This window comes from Phyllostomus hastatus, unplaced genomic scaffold (assembly GCF_019186645.2).
Source record: "Phyllostomus hastatus isolate PE091 unplaced genomic scaffold, TTU_PhHast_1.1 phas_scaffold_21, whole genome shotgun sequence".
Lineage (NCBI taxonomy): Eukaryota > Metazoa > Chordata > Mammalia > Chiroptera > Phyllostomidae > Phyllostomus > Phyllostomus hastatus.
In genome coordinates this window covers 24,960,698-24,978,305 of record NW_025334017.1, presented here as the reverse complement: position 1 = coordinate 24,978,305, position 17,608 = coordinate 24,960,698, and the positions used below count along the sequence as shown (strand labels likewise).

Below are 17,608 nucleotides of genomic sequence, written 5' to 3'. Positions count from 1 at the left end.
CAGGGGAGGGAGGTTGGTGGCCCGGGTGAAAAAAGGGTGAAGGGACTGAGAAGTACAAATTGGTAGTTACAAAATAGTCATGGGGATATCAACCACAGCATGGGAAATACAGTTAATAATATTGTAATACCTATGTAATTACACTATGTAATAGCGCCAGGTGGGTACTGGAAATATTGGAGGGAACACTTTGAAAAGTACATGACTGCGCTAGGCTGTACACTATGCTCTGCACCTGAAACTGAAACAAAGTAACACTGAATGTAAACAGTAATTGAAAAATAAAATTTAAAGTTCTTATTCATGTTCCACAAAGCTGCAATTACAGTGATAGAAAATGTCTTATTTCATGTTTTATACTCTACTACTATAGATTATTGACATTTAATATATTGTAGTTGAATGAAATAAAGAATGAATGAAACAATCTATAGTTTACTTGAAATTTTTAACTAGTCTTAGACTCATTTTTTCATCCATTTCAATGCTTTTTTAATTAGAATATAATTGGCTTATATGACATTTATATCATCATTAGGGCATTTATTCTGACCTGCCTCATCAATTAATAACAATATATTCTTTGCAAAGCTTTCTATTTTTCTATCCATTGAACATGTTTCATCATTAAATTTTTCAATTAAATTTATTACGATGACATTGAAATTTTAAAGCTGCATGAACTAACAATATCCAGTTATCATCTACTAAATTCCATTAAATAGAAACATCATTTTAAGTTAAAAGTTAACATTTTCTGTGTTCCAAACTAACTACAACAATTGGCTCATAGTTAAATTTTGACTTTAATTTTTTATTCAACTAGTTAAAGCACCCTCTCAAATATCCTACAAACTGAAATCTGTAAGATTTTTTTCTTGATACCTACTTGGTAATTTTCTTGGGTATTAAGGTCCATTAAAAACAATCCTTTTCCTTTAAGCAAATGCTCAACATAATGTTTCATCCATAATTAACAAGAAAATATTTTTGTAAAGAGAGTGAATTACCATCATAAACATTTTAACTGCTTCAATTTATAAGGAAACAAAATATTCTCTTTTATTCCCATTTATAAATCTGCCCCCTGGCTATGTGCTTTACAAATTAAGTTAGTTTAGATTCTTAATCAGCTTACATTTATCTTATATAATTTTAAGTCTGGAATCAGCTTTATAATACATATCTGCAACTTGATTTTTCTGCCTATGAAAAGTATTCTATTTTTAAAATAGATATGATGAAATAATTTCATAATGTTGCCTAATGTAGCAACACCGTAATTATATCCATGTAAATTTGATGCAATTAAGTCCTTTTTATTCTATAAATAAGCTCTAAAGCTCATGCTACAATTGGAATAATTATTTAGCATAAAATTATTTTACCAATAGATGGAGTAAAATATATGAAAAGTCATCAAACTCTGAATCTCTGACTTCTAAATATTTTACTTGAGAAAATCTTAGCTTGAAAAATTTTATATATTCCCATTATTATAAAATTGTATAGTTCACTTGGTTCAGAATTCTTACATGTGTGACTGGCCTTAAATGCCAAAATAAACATTTTCCTCAAATTTCTAAAGTATATTGTCCATCACTCCGATAAGCCAATTTTCTTTATAACAAATACTGTAGATTAATTATTAAAAATTATAAGAAACTTGAGATTATACTAGGAGATAAATTTCACTATTAATACGTACACCTAAATGCAGACATATACAAGTTGGTATCTTTAGGATTTATTTTTAATATTTAAGACCTATGCTTTGATCTGGAGGTTTGCAGTCCATCTTCTCTTCTTCCTATTCTGTCTCTGCTCTCCAAATTGCTCCACCCTAACACCTCTATTCACCCTCTCCCAAAAATAAGCACAAGGAAGCAGTGTACTGCGCTATCAAGTCTACCTGAATCAAACATTTCACAACTTACAGCCTATTGAGACCGTCATACACATGTGTTCTTGCATTTACTACCCCAGTGTCCCAAGATTTTACAGAGAAAAAAAAAGACCTGCAACTACAAAGTAAAGTCAGTCCGATTCGGACCTGGAAGACAGGGAAAAAACTAAAACACTCCACAACTGACCTTAATGCTTAAAAAAGATCAAACAAACTAGGTATGTTTTGTGCAATTGGTTAAAACTGGTTGACAACGTAACTATTAAAAGAAAAAATACGGTGCATTATAATATTAAGATTAAAATATATTAAATTAGAAAAAGTATAGTTTCTACAACACATCAATTAGCCACTGAACATCATGTCTAGACCTTTCTCCAGGTATAGATGTGGGAAAGGCGGGAAACACTAGCATCATGTGAGTCACAAAATCCTAACATAAGAAAGTAGCTTCAAAACATTTTTGGCCATGATCCTCAATATGAAATATATACATATTGTGAGCCTATAAAGCTCACACACAACATGAAAAAAACATGTTTTACAGATTAATTACCCTTCCTTGGTATACTTCACTGTTAAATACCCCAACCTATTCTGGTCTCCCTATTTTTTAAATAGGGTTATGACTCTCGGTGGGTTCTGAAAGTGAGGAGGGAAGAGGAGTAACTAGAGGGGCTAGAGATGGAGGGTGGAAGAGTAGTGATAAGGGACTTTGTCCCACAGTGGATATTTGGCAACATTTGAAGATATTTTTAGTTGTCATAAGTGGGGGTGGAGATGCCATGGATGCTGCTAAACATTTTAAAATACACAAGACAGTCCTACAAACAATCCAGCCCCAAATTTATTATTTAATAAATTGGTATTAGATAAAATTATAAAGGTAACTTTTAAAGCTTATGAAAAATATATTTAAAACTTTGAGAGTCATGTCCAACATTTAAATTCAGAGATACTGTGACATCAGTAATCTAAGACATCTCCATCCATAATACAAAGATAAAAAAACAAAGAAGGAGAATTGCAATTTGGGGAAGTGATTAATATAGCATTGTGGAACGCAAACTATATCATAATGGTTTAAGGGAGAAGTGTTACAAAACATACAAATCACTACAGAGACTATCCTAGTCTCAAAACAGGTACTTCTCACGGAATACTACAATTGGGGGTGATATTAAACAGGAAAAGGTTATTTTATATCTATTTCTTCTTCTACAATGAATTAAATTATGGTTTTTTACTGGGAATACACGTTAGCAGAAACCATACTCAGACGAATCATTAAAGAGATGAAAAGGAGGGCTATCTCCGAGAGTATTTACTAAGAGCTCAAGTTAGGGAATAATACAGACAGGAGAGACCTGTAGTTTCTTTCCATATTTGATAAATGTTTTAGTTCTGCTAAATAATATTATGAAGGATTTTAATTTAACTCATATATCACTTTTTATTTATGTGAGATTTTTATGTGTACTTCAAAATCCCAAAACAATGTATAAGACCTTAGAAAGATACCACATATAAAAAGCTTTCAAGTATTAGATCGATGCATTTCTGGGGTTCTTTTTTGGGGGGGTTCTTTATATATATCTTTATTTGGTCAAAGTGAAAGCATTATTTTAGCAAATAATGTAAGTATGTAACTGAATCTAAACCAAACCACTAAGAATAACGAAACTATCTTTTTGTTACCTTTTATTATACACTCAGGCAAATATTAAAAATGATCAAACTGAAGATTATTAAATATACTTAAGAAAATATTGCAGCTTCTGGAAAATGTCTATATGCTCTATGATAAAATTAAGACCTACAATTTTTCTTTATAGAACTTTATATTTTAACAAGCATAAGTTTCTAATTATTTATTACTTAAATGCAACCTGTATGAAATGAGAGTCTAACTTGACTTTTTCCCCATTGTATATGCATTTCCCCCAAGTCTATGCATTGAATAATTTATCTTTCCCCCTTGGCTTGTGGTGATTTCTATGTTTTTATCACTCATTTGCTGTAATATGCCAGTTGGGCAAAAAAAAGATGTTTTGAGATGAAAGCAATTGAGGAGAAGCAGATACAAAAATGTCCCTGCCTTCTCTCTATCTGCCTAAAAACAGGACATGTATTTGGAAAGACGATCCCCTTTCTTCTCTGTCAGGAGTACTGAAGTTAACTACTGGAGATAACTCCTGACCCTTATATAAGCACCTACAGAAACTGCAAAATAAAACTTACTAAAACTAGCCCCTATCTTCCATTCGTTTCCCACCATTCGCCTCCCCTAGAAGCTCAAAGTCCTTTTCCTTTGTCTTTCCCCTCTCTAAAAATGTATTGTTCTTTTGTTATACAAGCTCGAATTCTTATCACACCTTAGTTTTTCCCTGCTGAATGTTCTCAATATGTATGTGCAATGTACATCATGGTAAATTCGTTTCTCTCTTGTCAATCTGTTTTTGTCAGTGTAATTTATAGGACCCCAGCCAATGAACTTAAGAGGCATAGAAAGAAAGAAGAGTTAAGTTTCCTTCCTCTTACACCGTCCAGTATAACTTTAGAAATAGGATACTTCAATGAACCAAGTAAGATTATGACTAAAACGTCATTCACCTCTAGAGATGATCTGAAAGGAACACGTGTTGTTATGGTATTCGGCCTTCCCAATTAGGAACATGAAGTGAATCTCTGCTCAAATCTTCCTTTCTGTTACTCAGTCTAGTTTCATAGCTTTCTTCACAGAGGTCCCCCTCATTTCTGATAGTTTATTTTTAAATCACATTTTCTGCTTTAGTTCAGAATGGAAATTGTCTCTCATCTGTAATTCCTAATTATTTTTCATACAATATAAAATAACTCTATATTAACTTCAAATGCAGTTGCCTTCTTGAATTCCTTTATTAATTTCTGTTCATTTTTATGTACAAGAAATCAATTATTCCTCAAATATTGTCAGAACACTGTGTGTGTGAAGCAAGTGGTACAAGGCATTCATGTTCAGTCCTCACCTATCTGGTGTATTTTGGCACACATCAAAATAAATTTGGAAAGATTAAGAACTTATAAAATCATGAGAAAATATACAGTTAAATATTTAACTGATTTGGGGATGAATAAAGATTTTCTGGGGGTAAAAGGGAAAAAACAGCACCAAAGAATACAAAGACTTAGCTACATTAAGTTCAATATTTCCAAATGACCAAAGAAAATTACTAGGTAAACATCAAAATGGGAAATACATTTGAACAAATGACAGTTAAATGGGTAAAATCCTAAGCACATAAAAACCTCTTATAAATCAATAAGATAAAAACTAATTAATACCCAATAGGAACATGGGTAGAAGAAACAAAAGGAATAGAAAATTCAAAGAAGATATCAGACACCAATTTACATAGAAAATATTCAACTTCACAATCAAATTAAGATTAAAATGACAGATAGCAAATTTTTTGTGGTCTATTCAAAAGGCAAAAATTTGGTGCACTTAGCCCCAAAGCTCAAGCCTACTTGCTTGATGAAAGCATGTGACAGGGGAATGGAGTGTTATAACCTTTTTGGAAAGCAGGCTAGTAATCTGAATTAAAAGCTTTTAAAAAAATCAAAGCACGAATATGTTGTTGTGAAATACTCAGAGATATAGGCAAAAAATTATGTATATAAAGATGACATTATAATACCATTCATAATAACAATTGGAAGCAACTGCAATATTAGTGCAGCCATTTAAAACATATTTCTGAAGACTATCTAATGGCTTGGAAAAATCTAATGACATGATGATATCAATTGAAAAAAATCAGAACACATGCACAGGAAAAAGAGAAGAAATACAACAAAATGTTAATAATGGTTATACTTGGGGAAAATGTTATGGATAGCTTGTATTGGGTTGACCAAAAAGTCCATTTAGTTTATTCCATGAAATAAAAGGCACATATTTCATTTTCACCAATAATTGATTAATTTGGGTATTTTGAGTATATTAGCTATCTCCTGCCACTTACTATCTTCTAGTGGGTAGAGGCCAGGGGTGCTGCTAAGTATATTCCAAGGCATAAGACAGTCCATGGCAAAGAATTATTTGGCCAAAATGTCAAAAGTACCAAGAAACTTTGCAAACCACTTTTGACACATTTGATCAGTCACAGCACCTTCTCCATATACTGCACAAATTTTTTTTTGCATTTCAGTTGCATTTTTACCTTTCTTTAAATAAAAAAGGATAATATACCAAAAATGTTGCCTATGTTCTTCCATCTTCAATATTAAAATAGCTACACAAACATACACCAATTTTGACAAGTTTGTTTTAAATGCATGCTAATATGACAGCTGTCACAATACAATCTGACAAAACTGTTTCGAATGAAGTTAAAAGACAACTAAGCACTACTAGAGACATCATACAGAAAAAACTAAACAAACTTTTTGGCCAACCAATATTTTATTCTTTATACTTTGAGGAGTTTTTCAGATGTCCTATAGTAAACACATTGTTACTTTTAAAATGAAAAACAAAAAGATATATGACCAATAGGTTTTTTTTAATAGGCCATCAAGTGGTGCAAGAAACTTCAGAAACAAAGCAAAAAACAATTTTAAAAATCAGCAGAGGATGTTCGGTTTTTTACAACTTGCAATTTTCTTCATATAATCAATACCATTAAAAACACTTGAAATAAAGGTAGTGCTAACTTTTAAATGTTAACTCAGAAATTCAACCTAAAACAAAAACAGTCTTCATCTAATCAATTGCAGGGAATTGTGTGATTGGAATAGAGTAGTAGCTTACCTTTTTCACTTACACTCTCACTTTCAATCTCGACATCATCACAACTTGTATATTCAGGTGTGGAAGCTAATTCCTCCTCTGAACTGCTCAATGAAACCTGGCGCATTTTACCTCCTTTCTTTGATTTATGAGGCTTTGGTGGTGGAGGTCTCACAGACTCTGACTGGTCGGAACTGAGAGAATCATTCCTTAACATCGTTTCCATTTTTTCCCGTTTCGTTTTCCGGACAGCAGAGCTAGGATCTAAGTGGTGTTGTTTCCTTAGTGAGTCTGTACGCCTCATATCTTGTCTATCAATGGGTATTGGACTCCTCCGGGGGGTAGGAGGACTATGGTTTGTGGTCCTTTGTGGATAAGAACTTGGTCCCTGAGCCTCTCGAGTTCTTTCCATTGAGTAAGATCGCTGATTTTCCATGGCAGCCCTACGTTCAGATACAGATCTTTGCCTTGATGGTCGTTCCATCCTTAGCATAGAAATCCTGGAATCCTCCAGTTCAGCATTTGCCAAAGAGACATCACTATGCCTTCTCTCATGCCGTGCTCTGGACACTTCGGCATGAATACGCATTTGTTCTTCGTAGGGCTGTGGCTTTACTGGATAGCGGGCCAAATTTGGATCACTTCGATAGCGTGCCTGGTATTCCTCCTCTCTCCTTTGTCTTTCATATTCATCTCTGCTCTCCACATCTTCATCATCTACAATATATTCTTTGGAATGCTTATGGCTTCTCCTGTTGGAGTCCCTATAACTTATATGATCAGATTCTTCATAAAACTGAGGTTCACGTTGAGACCGCCTATCAGCATAATCTGATGGAGATCTAGGCATTGCGCTATCTGAAGTAGCATACTGTGAATATTCCTCTCTTTCTTCCCTTTGGTCGTATCTTCTCTTCTGATCTCTGGACAATGATGGACTTCTTTTCCTAAGTAATCAAATAAAAGAAATGATGAGAAGAGCAATATTTAAATAATTTTGTATTTTATTGATTCACTGACAGGTTGATGAATAAAATCAAATCGTTCTTTTGCTTCACTTTTTAAAATTTCAAAGTCTTGCTAAAACAAAAGCCTTACTTATATTCATTGTATTTACAAGTTAAAATAGAAAATTTAAAAGGTACTTTTGATGTGGTTATTAAATGCCTGATACACTACATATGAAATAGACTTCTGTTCTGAAGTCAGATAACCATCAAGTTCTGCTGCTAACAGAGTTCATTCTAATTTCCTTGCTTAGCCCCCAACTTCAGCTCATCTCTCAATTGTTATTCAGCATCTTAAAAAAATTCTATCTTCTATTCTTCCTATTTCTAACACCTTCTGAAAGCTACTTGAGAACATAATGAAACCAAACTAATTTGGCTCAAGAGTTGGCTCTTAAAAATCAGTTTTCACTCACTTACCTATGTATATCATCCCCAGTACTGGTTCACCTAAGTCTTCATCTTATCATCATATCTCCAACCCTTCCTTACTGCTCTACCAATTTGAGTAAATACCAACGATTTATTTATCACCAAACCCCTGGAAATCAGAAAGGACTGCTATTCTTATTCCATATTCATTAAGATTAAAGCCAGCTCAATGACACTTCTCTGGCTTCACATCTGACCCCTCCTATTTCCCTACAAACTCAAAGGCATATACTATATATGGTTGAACCTGCCGCTCCAACACTGCTATAACCTCATGGGCCTTACAGTCACACTTAGTATTAATTCTCTTTGCCAACAAAATATTCACATTGTCCTCTTCTCTGGCATGAACTCAGACGATGTCAACCACTAGCCATGAGAAGCAATGGAACTGGGATGCTGAAGATGACAGGGAAGGTTTAGAATAACTGTTAGGAACATTTTGTTAGCACATGAACAGGAGAAAAGAAAATAGTAGGATCAGTTGAATTTAAGGATGGCCAATATTAGACAGCTCAGCAGTGAATTTCTTAGATAGCATTTTTTATTTTGACCCAAAAGCAAGAACAGAGAAAGGATACATGTGGAACAATGTACTCTAAAGTCTCCTCTGTGTCCCTGAATCCTTTACCCCATATCTGAATACAGTCTGTCAATGTATCAATCAAGGTTCATTACGGAAAACAGAAGTCTCTACATTTTCTGTGTAGGAAGGGTTCTAATGCCGGAATCAGAAGCTATACAACAGGTATCTCACTGTAGTTTTGATTTGCATTTCCCTAATAGCTAGTGAGGTTGAGCACCTTTTCATGTATCGGTTGACCATTTGCATGTCTTTTTGGAAGAAGTGTCTGTTCAGGCCTCTGTGCATTTTTTAAATAGTTTGTTTGGTGTTGAGTTGTATGAGTTCTTTATATATTTTGGGTACTAACCCCTTGTCAGAGCTGTTTGCAAATATCTCCTCCCATTTGGTTGATTGCCTTTTTGTTTTGTTTGTGGTTTCTTTTGCTGTGTATTAGCTTGTTACTTTGATATAGTGCCACTCATTTGTTTTTGCCTTTACTTCTCTTGCCTTTGAGGTCAAATTTATAAAATCTTCTCTAAGACCAAGGTCCATAATAAGTTTAGTACCTATGTTTCTTTTATGTGATTTATTGTTTCAGTTCTTAGATATTTAGGTCAATTTTGAATTAATTTTTGTACATGGAGACAAACTGTAGTCCAGTTTCGTTCTTTTGTATATAGCTCTCCAATTTTCCCAGCACTGTTGATTGAAGAGGCTTTCTCACAGCTGTTATAATGGGTGTTACCAACAAGACAAGCAGTAACTAGTGTCGGAGAAGGTGTGTAGAAGATGGAACTCTCATTCACTGCTGGTGGGAATGCAAACTGGTATGATCACTATGGAAAACAGTATGGAGGCTCCTCAAAAAATTAAGAATAATGTTACCATATGACCCAGCAGTCCCTCTTCTGGGATCTACCCCCAAAATTTGAAAACATTTATTTGCAAAGATACACGCACCCTTACATTCATTGCAGCACTGTTTGTGGTGGCCAAGACATGGAAACAACTGAAGTGTCCTTCTCTAGATGAATGGATAAAGAAGATGTGGGACATATTTACAATGAAATACTAGTCAACCGTGAGAAAAGATGAAATTTGGCCATTTGCAACAATATGAATGGGCCTTGAGAATATCATGCTAAGTGAAATAAGACAGTCAGAAAAAGCTAAGAACCACATGATTGCTCTCATACGTGGAATATAAAATTGAAACTAGTAGACACAGACAATGGTATGGTGGTTACAAGAGGAAAGTGGGGGTAGGAGGTAGTGACAAGGAAAGGGGGCCAGATACATGGTGACGGAAGATGATCTGACTTGAGGTGGTGTGCACACAATGCTGATGATGTATCACACAAACGTACACTTAAAACTTACATAATCTTATTAACCAATGTCACCCAAATCAATTTGATAATAAAAAAGTTTATAAATAATAATCAATCAAAAACATAGAAGAAGAAAGAAGAAGGAAGAAGAAGAAGGAAAAGGAGAAGAAACACAACTGTTGAACAAACTAGGGAAATGAAGGCCAGAGAAGTTAATACTGCTATTCTAAACGTGAACAACAAATAAAGGCAGAGGTTCTGAAAATGGTCATTAGGAAGTGGCTGTGAATCTCAAGAGTCTTTGGAATTTACCACCAATTACCAGCTGCCTACCCATTAGGGTGGTCAACTAACAGGAGCTTGCCCAAGTGCCACTAAGACTCGCACCTGCCTATCTGCCTGCCAGTAACTGGTGCTTGACAATGACCTGTATCTCTTCCACCTTTCAAATCTCACACAAATGCATCACCAGAGAAGACTCTAACCTGGAACCATAAAGGGAAAAGTACTGTAATAAATGAAAGAACGAGTCTGCTCCCCTAAATATTTTATGACTAAGGAAGTGGATATGAGTTCTTTTTTATGTTTTGCATTCTTACACATACATATAAAACATTCAGCACTAAGTTACAAGTCTTTTATATTACAATTGTTGGATAAATCCAGAGACTCCTACAGTTTAAGATATACAACCACAAAACGGAGCACTCAAATTTTATAGTTTAACCTACATAACATCTGTTATGCATAACTTATTTTACTTTTTGTCATTATTTGTATACATACAACTAAAGAAAAACATATGTTAGCATGGTAGCAATGTAGCAGAACACTGAAGTTGAGGAATCTGGGTTTCACAGCCCTACATTTGACATTAACCCATTATTTGAACCAATATAGCCATTTATGCTTTGAGGGTCTGTACTGAAAAGTGGGAGACATAGATTATACACATTACCTCATATGTCATTCTAAATGATTCTAAAACCTTCTTCCATTTCTTAGGGACTACTGTATTATTGATACCATAGCTTCATCAAGTTAATATGCCTAAATGAACTCTTATAGAAAAAAATAATAAGCATACTCCTGTCAAGATGTAATTAACTGGTGGCAAATTTTAACATATCTCATTAGCTAGCTACTTTTATCTATTTACTAAAATACTAAGATTGAAGAGAATTTCTCTAAAGAACTCTAAAGAATCAGTTCCTTCTCAAACTGATCATGTAGCCTCCATTAGATGCAGACTTTATATTTAGAATTCAAATATATTTGAATTCTATATATATATATTTTGTTTAAAAAATATATTACCATATTTTCAAATCTAAATTAATAACATTTCCCTCTAAAAATACAAGTTATTCATAAGCCTTATTTAATATCAAGAAATTGATTCTGTTGCAAGAGTAAAATTCTATTTTTACTTTTCACTCTGTTTCTCAGATTGATTTGATACATAAGGAAATTAATTTTAAAATCTTACTTAGAAATTGTTTAATTAAATGAATTCTATTGTGTGTAAGGTTCATTGGGGGGCTGAATATGAAATTATGTTGCTATATATGAATTTTGGAGACATACAAATGGAAATAAAATGTGATTTGTTGAATGAAAGCAGTATTACCTCATCACCATGGACCAACAGATCAGCTCACTTCTGTGCCTCTGTATTTCCTCAACATACTAATCATTCTACTCACAATTACCTAATTAGTATTCTGTACTGTTTACTAGACTTTAAATTTTTGAACCAGAAAGACTGTGTCGAATATACCTTTATAGTTGTACTATGTATCATTCACTCAACCAATATTTATTTAGGGCTTACTATGTGCCAGGTATGATTCTAGTTGTTGGGAGCACAGCAGGGAAAAGGCATAGAAGGTCTGTCTGTGCTCTCAAGAAGCTGTCCTTCTAATGGGGAGACAGACAGTAAGCATATAAACAAATAAATTAAGGTACTCTCATATAGTGATAAATACTATTAAAAATTTGAAACAGTGAAAATTCCAAACAGTGACTTAGCATATAGAAGGTCTTTCTGAAAAGACACATTTGAATTAAGACTTGAATATGTAGTTATACTGAATAAAGCCCATTTATTAAAAAAATATACAACTTCACTGGAAATATTTTGGGTTTCTTACTAAGTTGCTATTATTTTTAAAAAACTTTTATTCAAGGCTATCTATAAAATACAAATCAACTGAACTCTTAAATGTTGTTTTACTACATCAAGGATTTTCCAAGGTAGTTGATCTCTAGCACCCACCTAAAAGCAGCCCACTAAAGCTTTTTCTCATACTCCTCCATTTCAAAATGTTTCATGCTCCCAAATGGGGTAAATTCCAATTCCCCATTATACATGATCTCAGTTGAAAGTCAAAAGTGAAACACACATATTAAATGAAAATGAATACAGTTTAATCATATTATCAAAATAACTTAACATGCCATAAGATTGTTTATACAAATTAATCTGTAAAATGTGAGAAAGCAAGACCATACAAAAAAGTCAAGTAGAAGTTTTCCGAAAATGTTAAGGAGAATACTGGCTACTTTGAAGGCAATTCCATATAATGGTGACCTTCTTCCTCACTGCACTTCTCTAGGTAATCTTATCCATTTCTACCTTCAAAATGTTAGGTTTCATGAGGACGGGCAACCCGTATCTCAGGGGGTGGAACATAGCAGGTGCTCTATAAAACATCTGTTAAATTAAAGAATTAATTAATTAATTCTCCTTTAAATTATCTCTACTTTTCATGGCTTGCTCTTTTTTCTATACTGAAACCCCTGATGGCTAAAATAGTCCAGTTCTTTCTCCTATTGCACCCCTAGCAGTAACAGCACCTCAACTTAAAGGAAGCCACTACTTTTATTAGTACTGTAATTTAGCTCTCTTATATGTTAATTTGGCTTTTGTTGTTGGTCTGCAAAAACCAACTCTGGTTTATAAAATGACTTATTTGGCAAAATATATTTTGAGTATCTATCACTTTACAACTAAACATTTAGAATAACACCTCTTTGAAAATTAGGGATTTCTAGTAATATGTGTAATATCACATTGGGTATTACAGGACAGAAGTAAAATAAAAAATGTAAAAAGAAAACTTCATTCCTTGAGGAATTAACACATTAATTTTTTAAAGTAAGTAGGGTATAAAGTGAATATAATGAGCCTTTATAATACAAGCAATCGATTCTATTTTATTAATAAATAAGAATATTTACTTATAGAATTCAGTTCCAGTAAAAAGCACATTAATAATTAGTCTTTAGCAAGCCATATAGGTACTTTTTAAAAATCATGTCTTCAATAAATTGAACTCAATATTAAATCCAGCAATCACGTTGTTCTAGAGATTATGAAATGTGCCTGAAGCATGTGAATTATACCATAGACACTGATTTGTACTGGATTTAAGTGAAAACAGAACAATGGTCATGATTTCTGAAATTGGGATAGCTATTGTCACTGTTACTTAACATGGAATTAGGTTTTTAAAAATATGCTTTACGGTACCTTACCCTATATCAAAGGTATGCTAGAAGTAAGGCAAGATTTTATTATAAGAATGTTCTTACCAAACAATGAAGAATCTAATATTAGTTACTCCACAATATTAAAATACCCTGTCAAAACAATTTTTAAATAATATGATGTGAATTATTGCATTTATACTCTCCTTTGAAGTAAAACTGCTATATTTCTTAGACATTATATTTTTCAGGAACTGATGAAAATTCAAGTATAATATCTCTAATCTCTATCTTCACCCTTGGCCTTATAAACAAACGTTAGCATTTATTATTATTGTCAGTTGGAAAACATTTCATAGGTAAAATAATATAATGATAATTTGTATACTTCTCTAAACAATCAAGAAGCATTTACAGTATTTAACCCATAAACTATCAGTCAGAGAAATGAAGCAATTCATCTATGATGTTATATTTCACTTAATTCTTCAAAGGCCCTGAGAAATTAAGAGGCAGAATCCAAAAATGCAACTTTTTTTTAGAATAAAATGTATTTGTCACATTATATAGTGCTTTAATTTTTGCTCCTAAACATTTTATCAATTCCTGCTTCTTACTGATGATACAATGTCACTGTATCCTATACTCACTTTATATTAACCTAGTATCTGTTCACCTCTTTACTGAAACCTAGATTGTTAGAATTATTTCTCTTTTACTCTGTTATAGTCATCCTAATTGGAATGAGTTTATAGAAAATCTCATATAGAAATATCACATATAGAAATATCCATCACATATCACATATAGAAATATCCTATTTCTACTTTAATCAGTAGCATTTCTGTTATTTGCTTATAATTTTTTTGTAATGTGAATTAACCAATCTATTTCTAAATATTCCAGCCATGTATTCACACACTTGATTGGGCATAATAGTTTGAGCAAGAAACTACCAATTAGTCTCTTTGAAATTTCATGCCCCAAAATTACACTGACTGATGAGGAAACTCCAAATAAAAAGATTCTTTCCCAGTTACAGTCACTTTTCCAATTTCCCAAAGGCAGTCTCAATTTACAAACTGTATATTAATTGATCATGGTTTACCATAGTTTCTATTTTAATATTTACAACTCTACCATTGAATGTAGTTTCTGTTATTATACCATTTGTATACATCAATAATGACCATATATTATAGATTAATCAAGTTACTAAAAATATAATCCAGTAAACATTTAAAAACATTTATAAGGAGAGCAAATGATCAGATGGAAACTTAAGTTTTAATGTTTATATATTTTTAATTCTTAAGACCTATGTAATTTTTTAAAAATCATGAGAGTGAAAGTAAAGCAAAGAATTTGAAATTACAAATTTCTGTAAATTCAAATTTTATATTATAGTTAAGCACTATGGATAATGAAAATCTCTACTCATAATCTTTATTATAGATATTATTAAAGAATTGTCATTTTATAAATCAAAGAATATAAATAACATTTAAGAATCAATAATCTGAAAAAAGACCATCTTTTTTAAAGCTTTATAATACATGGATATTGCTAAATGCACTAAAATTATACCTCATTAATTCAATTAGATGTGTTAACCACACAATTTAAACATAATATTGCAATCAAATTGTGAAATTTGAAACTGTTAGGATATTAAATCAAGGATTTAACAGAAGTTTCATGTAAAACATGAAATATATAGGTTCCGTTCCTATAATTCTTACAAAAAGCCTTTAACAAGTCTAACTATTTATATTCATTAAAAACCATAAAATAGTTTATCTCTTAGCACATATCACAATATTTAACACATTATTATAGTTTTACCTTTTGCTCATCCAATGCACATCTGTCAAGCACGAAGCATCATGTTGACAAAAATACATTAACACAGTGCCAGGCAGCGCTTTCATTTAATCCCTCTAGCTTTAGCAAAATCATAGGAGCCATCCTTAATCAGATGATTTGAATATCTCTGCTTGTTTACAATCATTTTATTTCAAAAGTCAATTACTAAAAAGTTACCTATAAAACAACATTCATTCACGGATGGAGTCATAAAATCCTCTAGGAATGGTCCTGCTAGGGAAAAGGTTCTTCCTGAATGCTATTACTATGTGGCTGTATATAGCTCCAGGTCAAGTAAGAATGTACCCTGAAAGGAGGATTACGGTACTTAGCTGATTAGTGCCTCACAACACTGAACACCACATGCATCCTGTATCCGAGGCCTCTCTGGACACTACACTTAAAAAGGGAAGATTCAGAAACGTGTAAGCCATGTTCTCCTATATGAACTACATCATTTTTAAAATAGCAAAACACAGTTTGTTACTGACAAGTCTACTGTACTGTTTAACCATGAAATGTACAGTGATAATGAAAGATGATGATGGTTCTAACAGGTCTATCCCATAATTTCTTTTCAATTATTTAGTAAGTTTAAGTTTCTTAACCTTCACTAGAAAGAGAATGCTCCCCCAAGGGGGTTATGGGACAGAAAATAGCAGTTTCTGTATAAATGTTGTTAAAAATGTATTCCATGAACTGAGAAGTTGCTTGCTTTAATTTATCACTTAACCTCTCCATGTCTCTACTCAGTCATTCAAAAAATTTAAAGATAGAAAAGAAGGTAACACCACAGACACCTTTCTATCAAAAGCCAATTATCTAGATGTTACTATTACACTTCAGAAAATTACATTTAAGTGATTAAAAATAAACTTAAAACAGAAAAAAGCCAATGTTTGAAGAGTGAAGAGAGACACAAAAGTACTGTTGTGTTTTCTGGTCTCCTGAATTTCAAGTTTAAATGAGGGTCTAGGGATGTGTGGCAGTACCATTCAACTACCTGTGCAATATTCACATAGAATTGTATCCTAAATTAAGTATAGATCTTGGAGAGATTGTGAGGAGCATGGGGACAAATAAAGGCCTGTCTCCCCTCTGAAATTCCTAATGACTTGTAGATTCTTCCAGCAGAAATGCAACAAAAATTCAAGATAATCCATTTTCATAGGAATGTTAACCAATGATAAAAGTCAACCACTTACACCCCAAAGTTCATAAGAAACTGAAAAAAAATTAACAGAATATTTTGATTCTTCCAAGCTGATAAATTCAGAAGATTTCAGAAACATTAGAGCTGATGTTATCACAGCAAAACTACTTCTTTACTTTTCCTTCCATTTACTCTTCCCACCTCAGTGAGTGCTCCTGGCAGTGTTCTCCCAACTGCAGTGCACACTCTGCTGCCGCCAGCCATCTCCTCACCATTCGCCTTGTTTCTGCTTCCTCTTACCTGTCCATCCAGACTCTCATGTGTGTTTCTAAAACCACTACTGCCTTCCCTCTGCTCTCTGCAGATCGTGCACCAGGTCTCCAACTTCCTCCGCCCTACCCCGTGAGGGTCATGCTGTCCGTTGAGGACGGTTTTCTCCATTTTTAACTCTTTACTTCTCCTTTTTTGTTTTTGAATTTCCTGGGTAAATAAATACTCTCATGGATTCACATTTGTTAGGACCCAATTTTGGATTTTAAAATTTTTCATGAGAATAATTATATCTTTAGTATCCACTGACTTCTTCAGAAGTATAAGATAAAAAGATTCTATGGATCAGAAACCAGGATAAATTAATTTTTACTGTGTTCATGCTAATATTTTCAGCTTATATTTAAATGATCAAGACCTTGTATATACAAATCTTTAGAAAACAGTGTGCAAATGGTGCTCCCTACATTAACCCATTGTGCCACCCCCTCCTCACTAGTATACCTCCCGAAATGGCCATAAAAAATAGACTAGGGAACCATTCTATATTAGAAGATAATTTAAACCTATAGTGACTTTATTTCTCCCTTTTAAGGTGCTCTACCCGAGTCTACGGTGGCCTCAGACACAACCTACAATAAAAAAGATCAAGATTTATTAAAAATTATATAAAGAAGATAAAAGAAATACAAAAGGAAAACAAGTATAAGTTTAACCAACAACCACCTTATACAATCAGTGAAAACCCCAGAAACAGTTACTTTATTCCATTCTCTCCACCACCTTTATGTTCTTTTAATATTACAGTTGCT

General features: G+C 33.0%; 1 protein-coding gene across 43 annotated transcripts in view; it reads right to left on the bottom strand.

The window, feature by feature from the left end:
• The window catches only part of RIMS2 (regulating synaptic membrane exocytosis 2), a 467,197-nt gene that overhangs the window by 244,225 nt on the left and 205,364 nt on the right, over nt 1-17,608 (bottom strand). For 41 of the 43 annotated variants that reach the window (XM_045861580.1, XM_045861553.1, XM_045861554.1 and 38 more), the window contains one exon: nt 6,702-7,627. In XM_045861580.1, coding sequence (XP_045717536.1) covers nt 6,702-7,627 — 926 coding nt within the window. Of the gene's footprint in view, nt 1-6,701; nt 7,628-15,352; nt 15,613-17,608 lie in introns of those variants that run through there. The other 2 variants (XM_045861543.1, XM_045861546.1) reach the window with 2 other exon arrangements.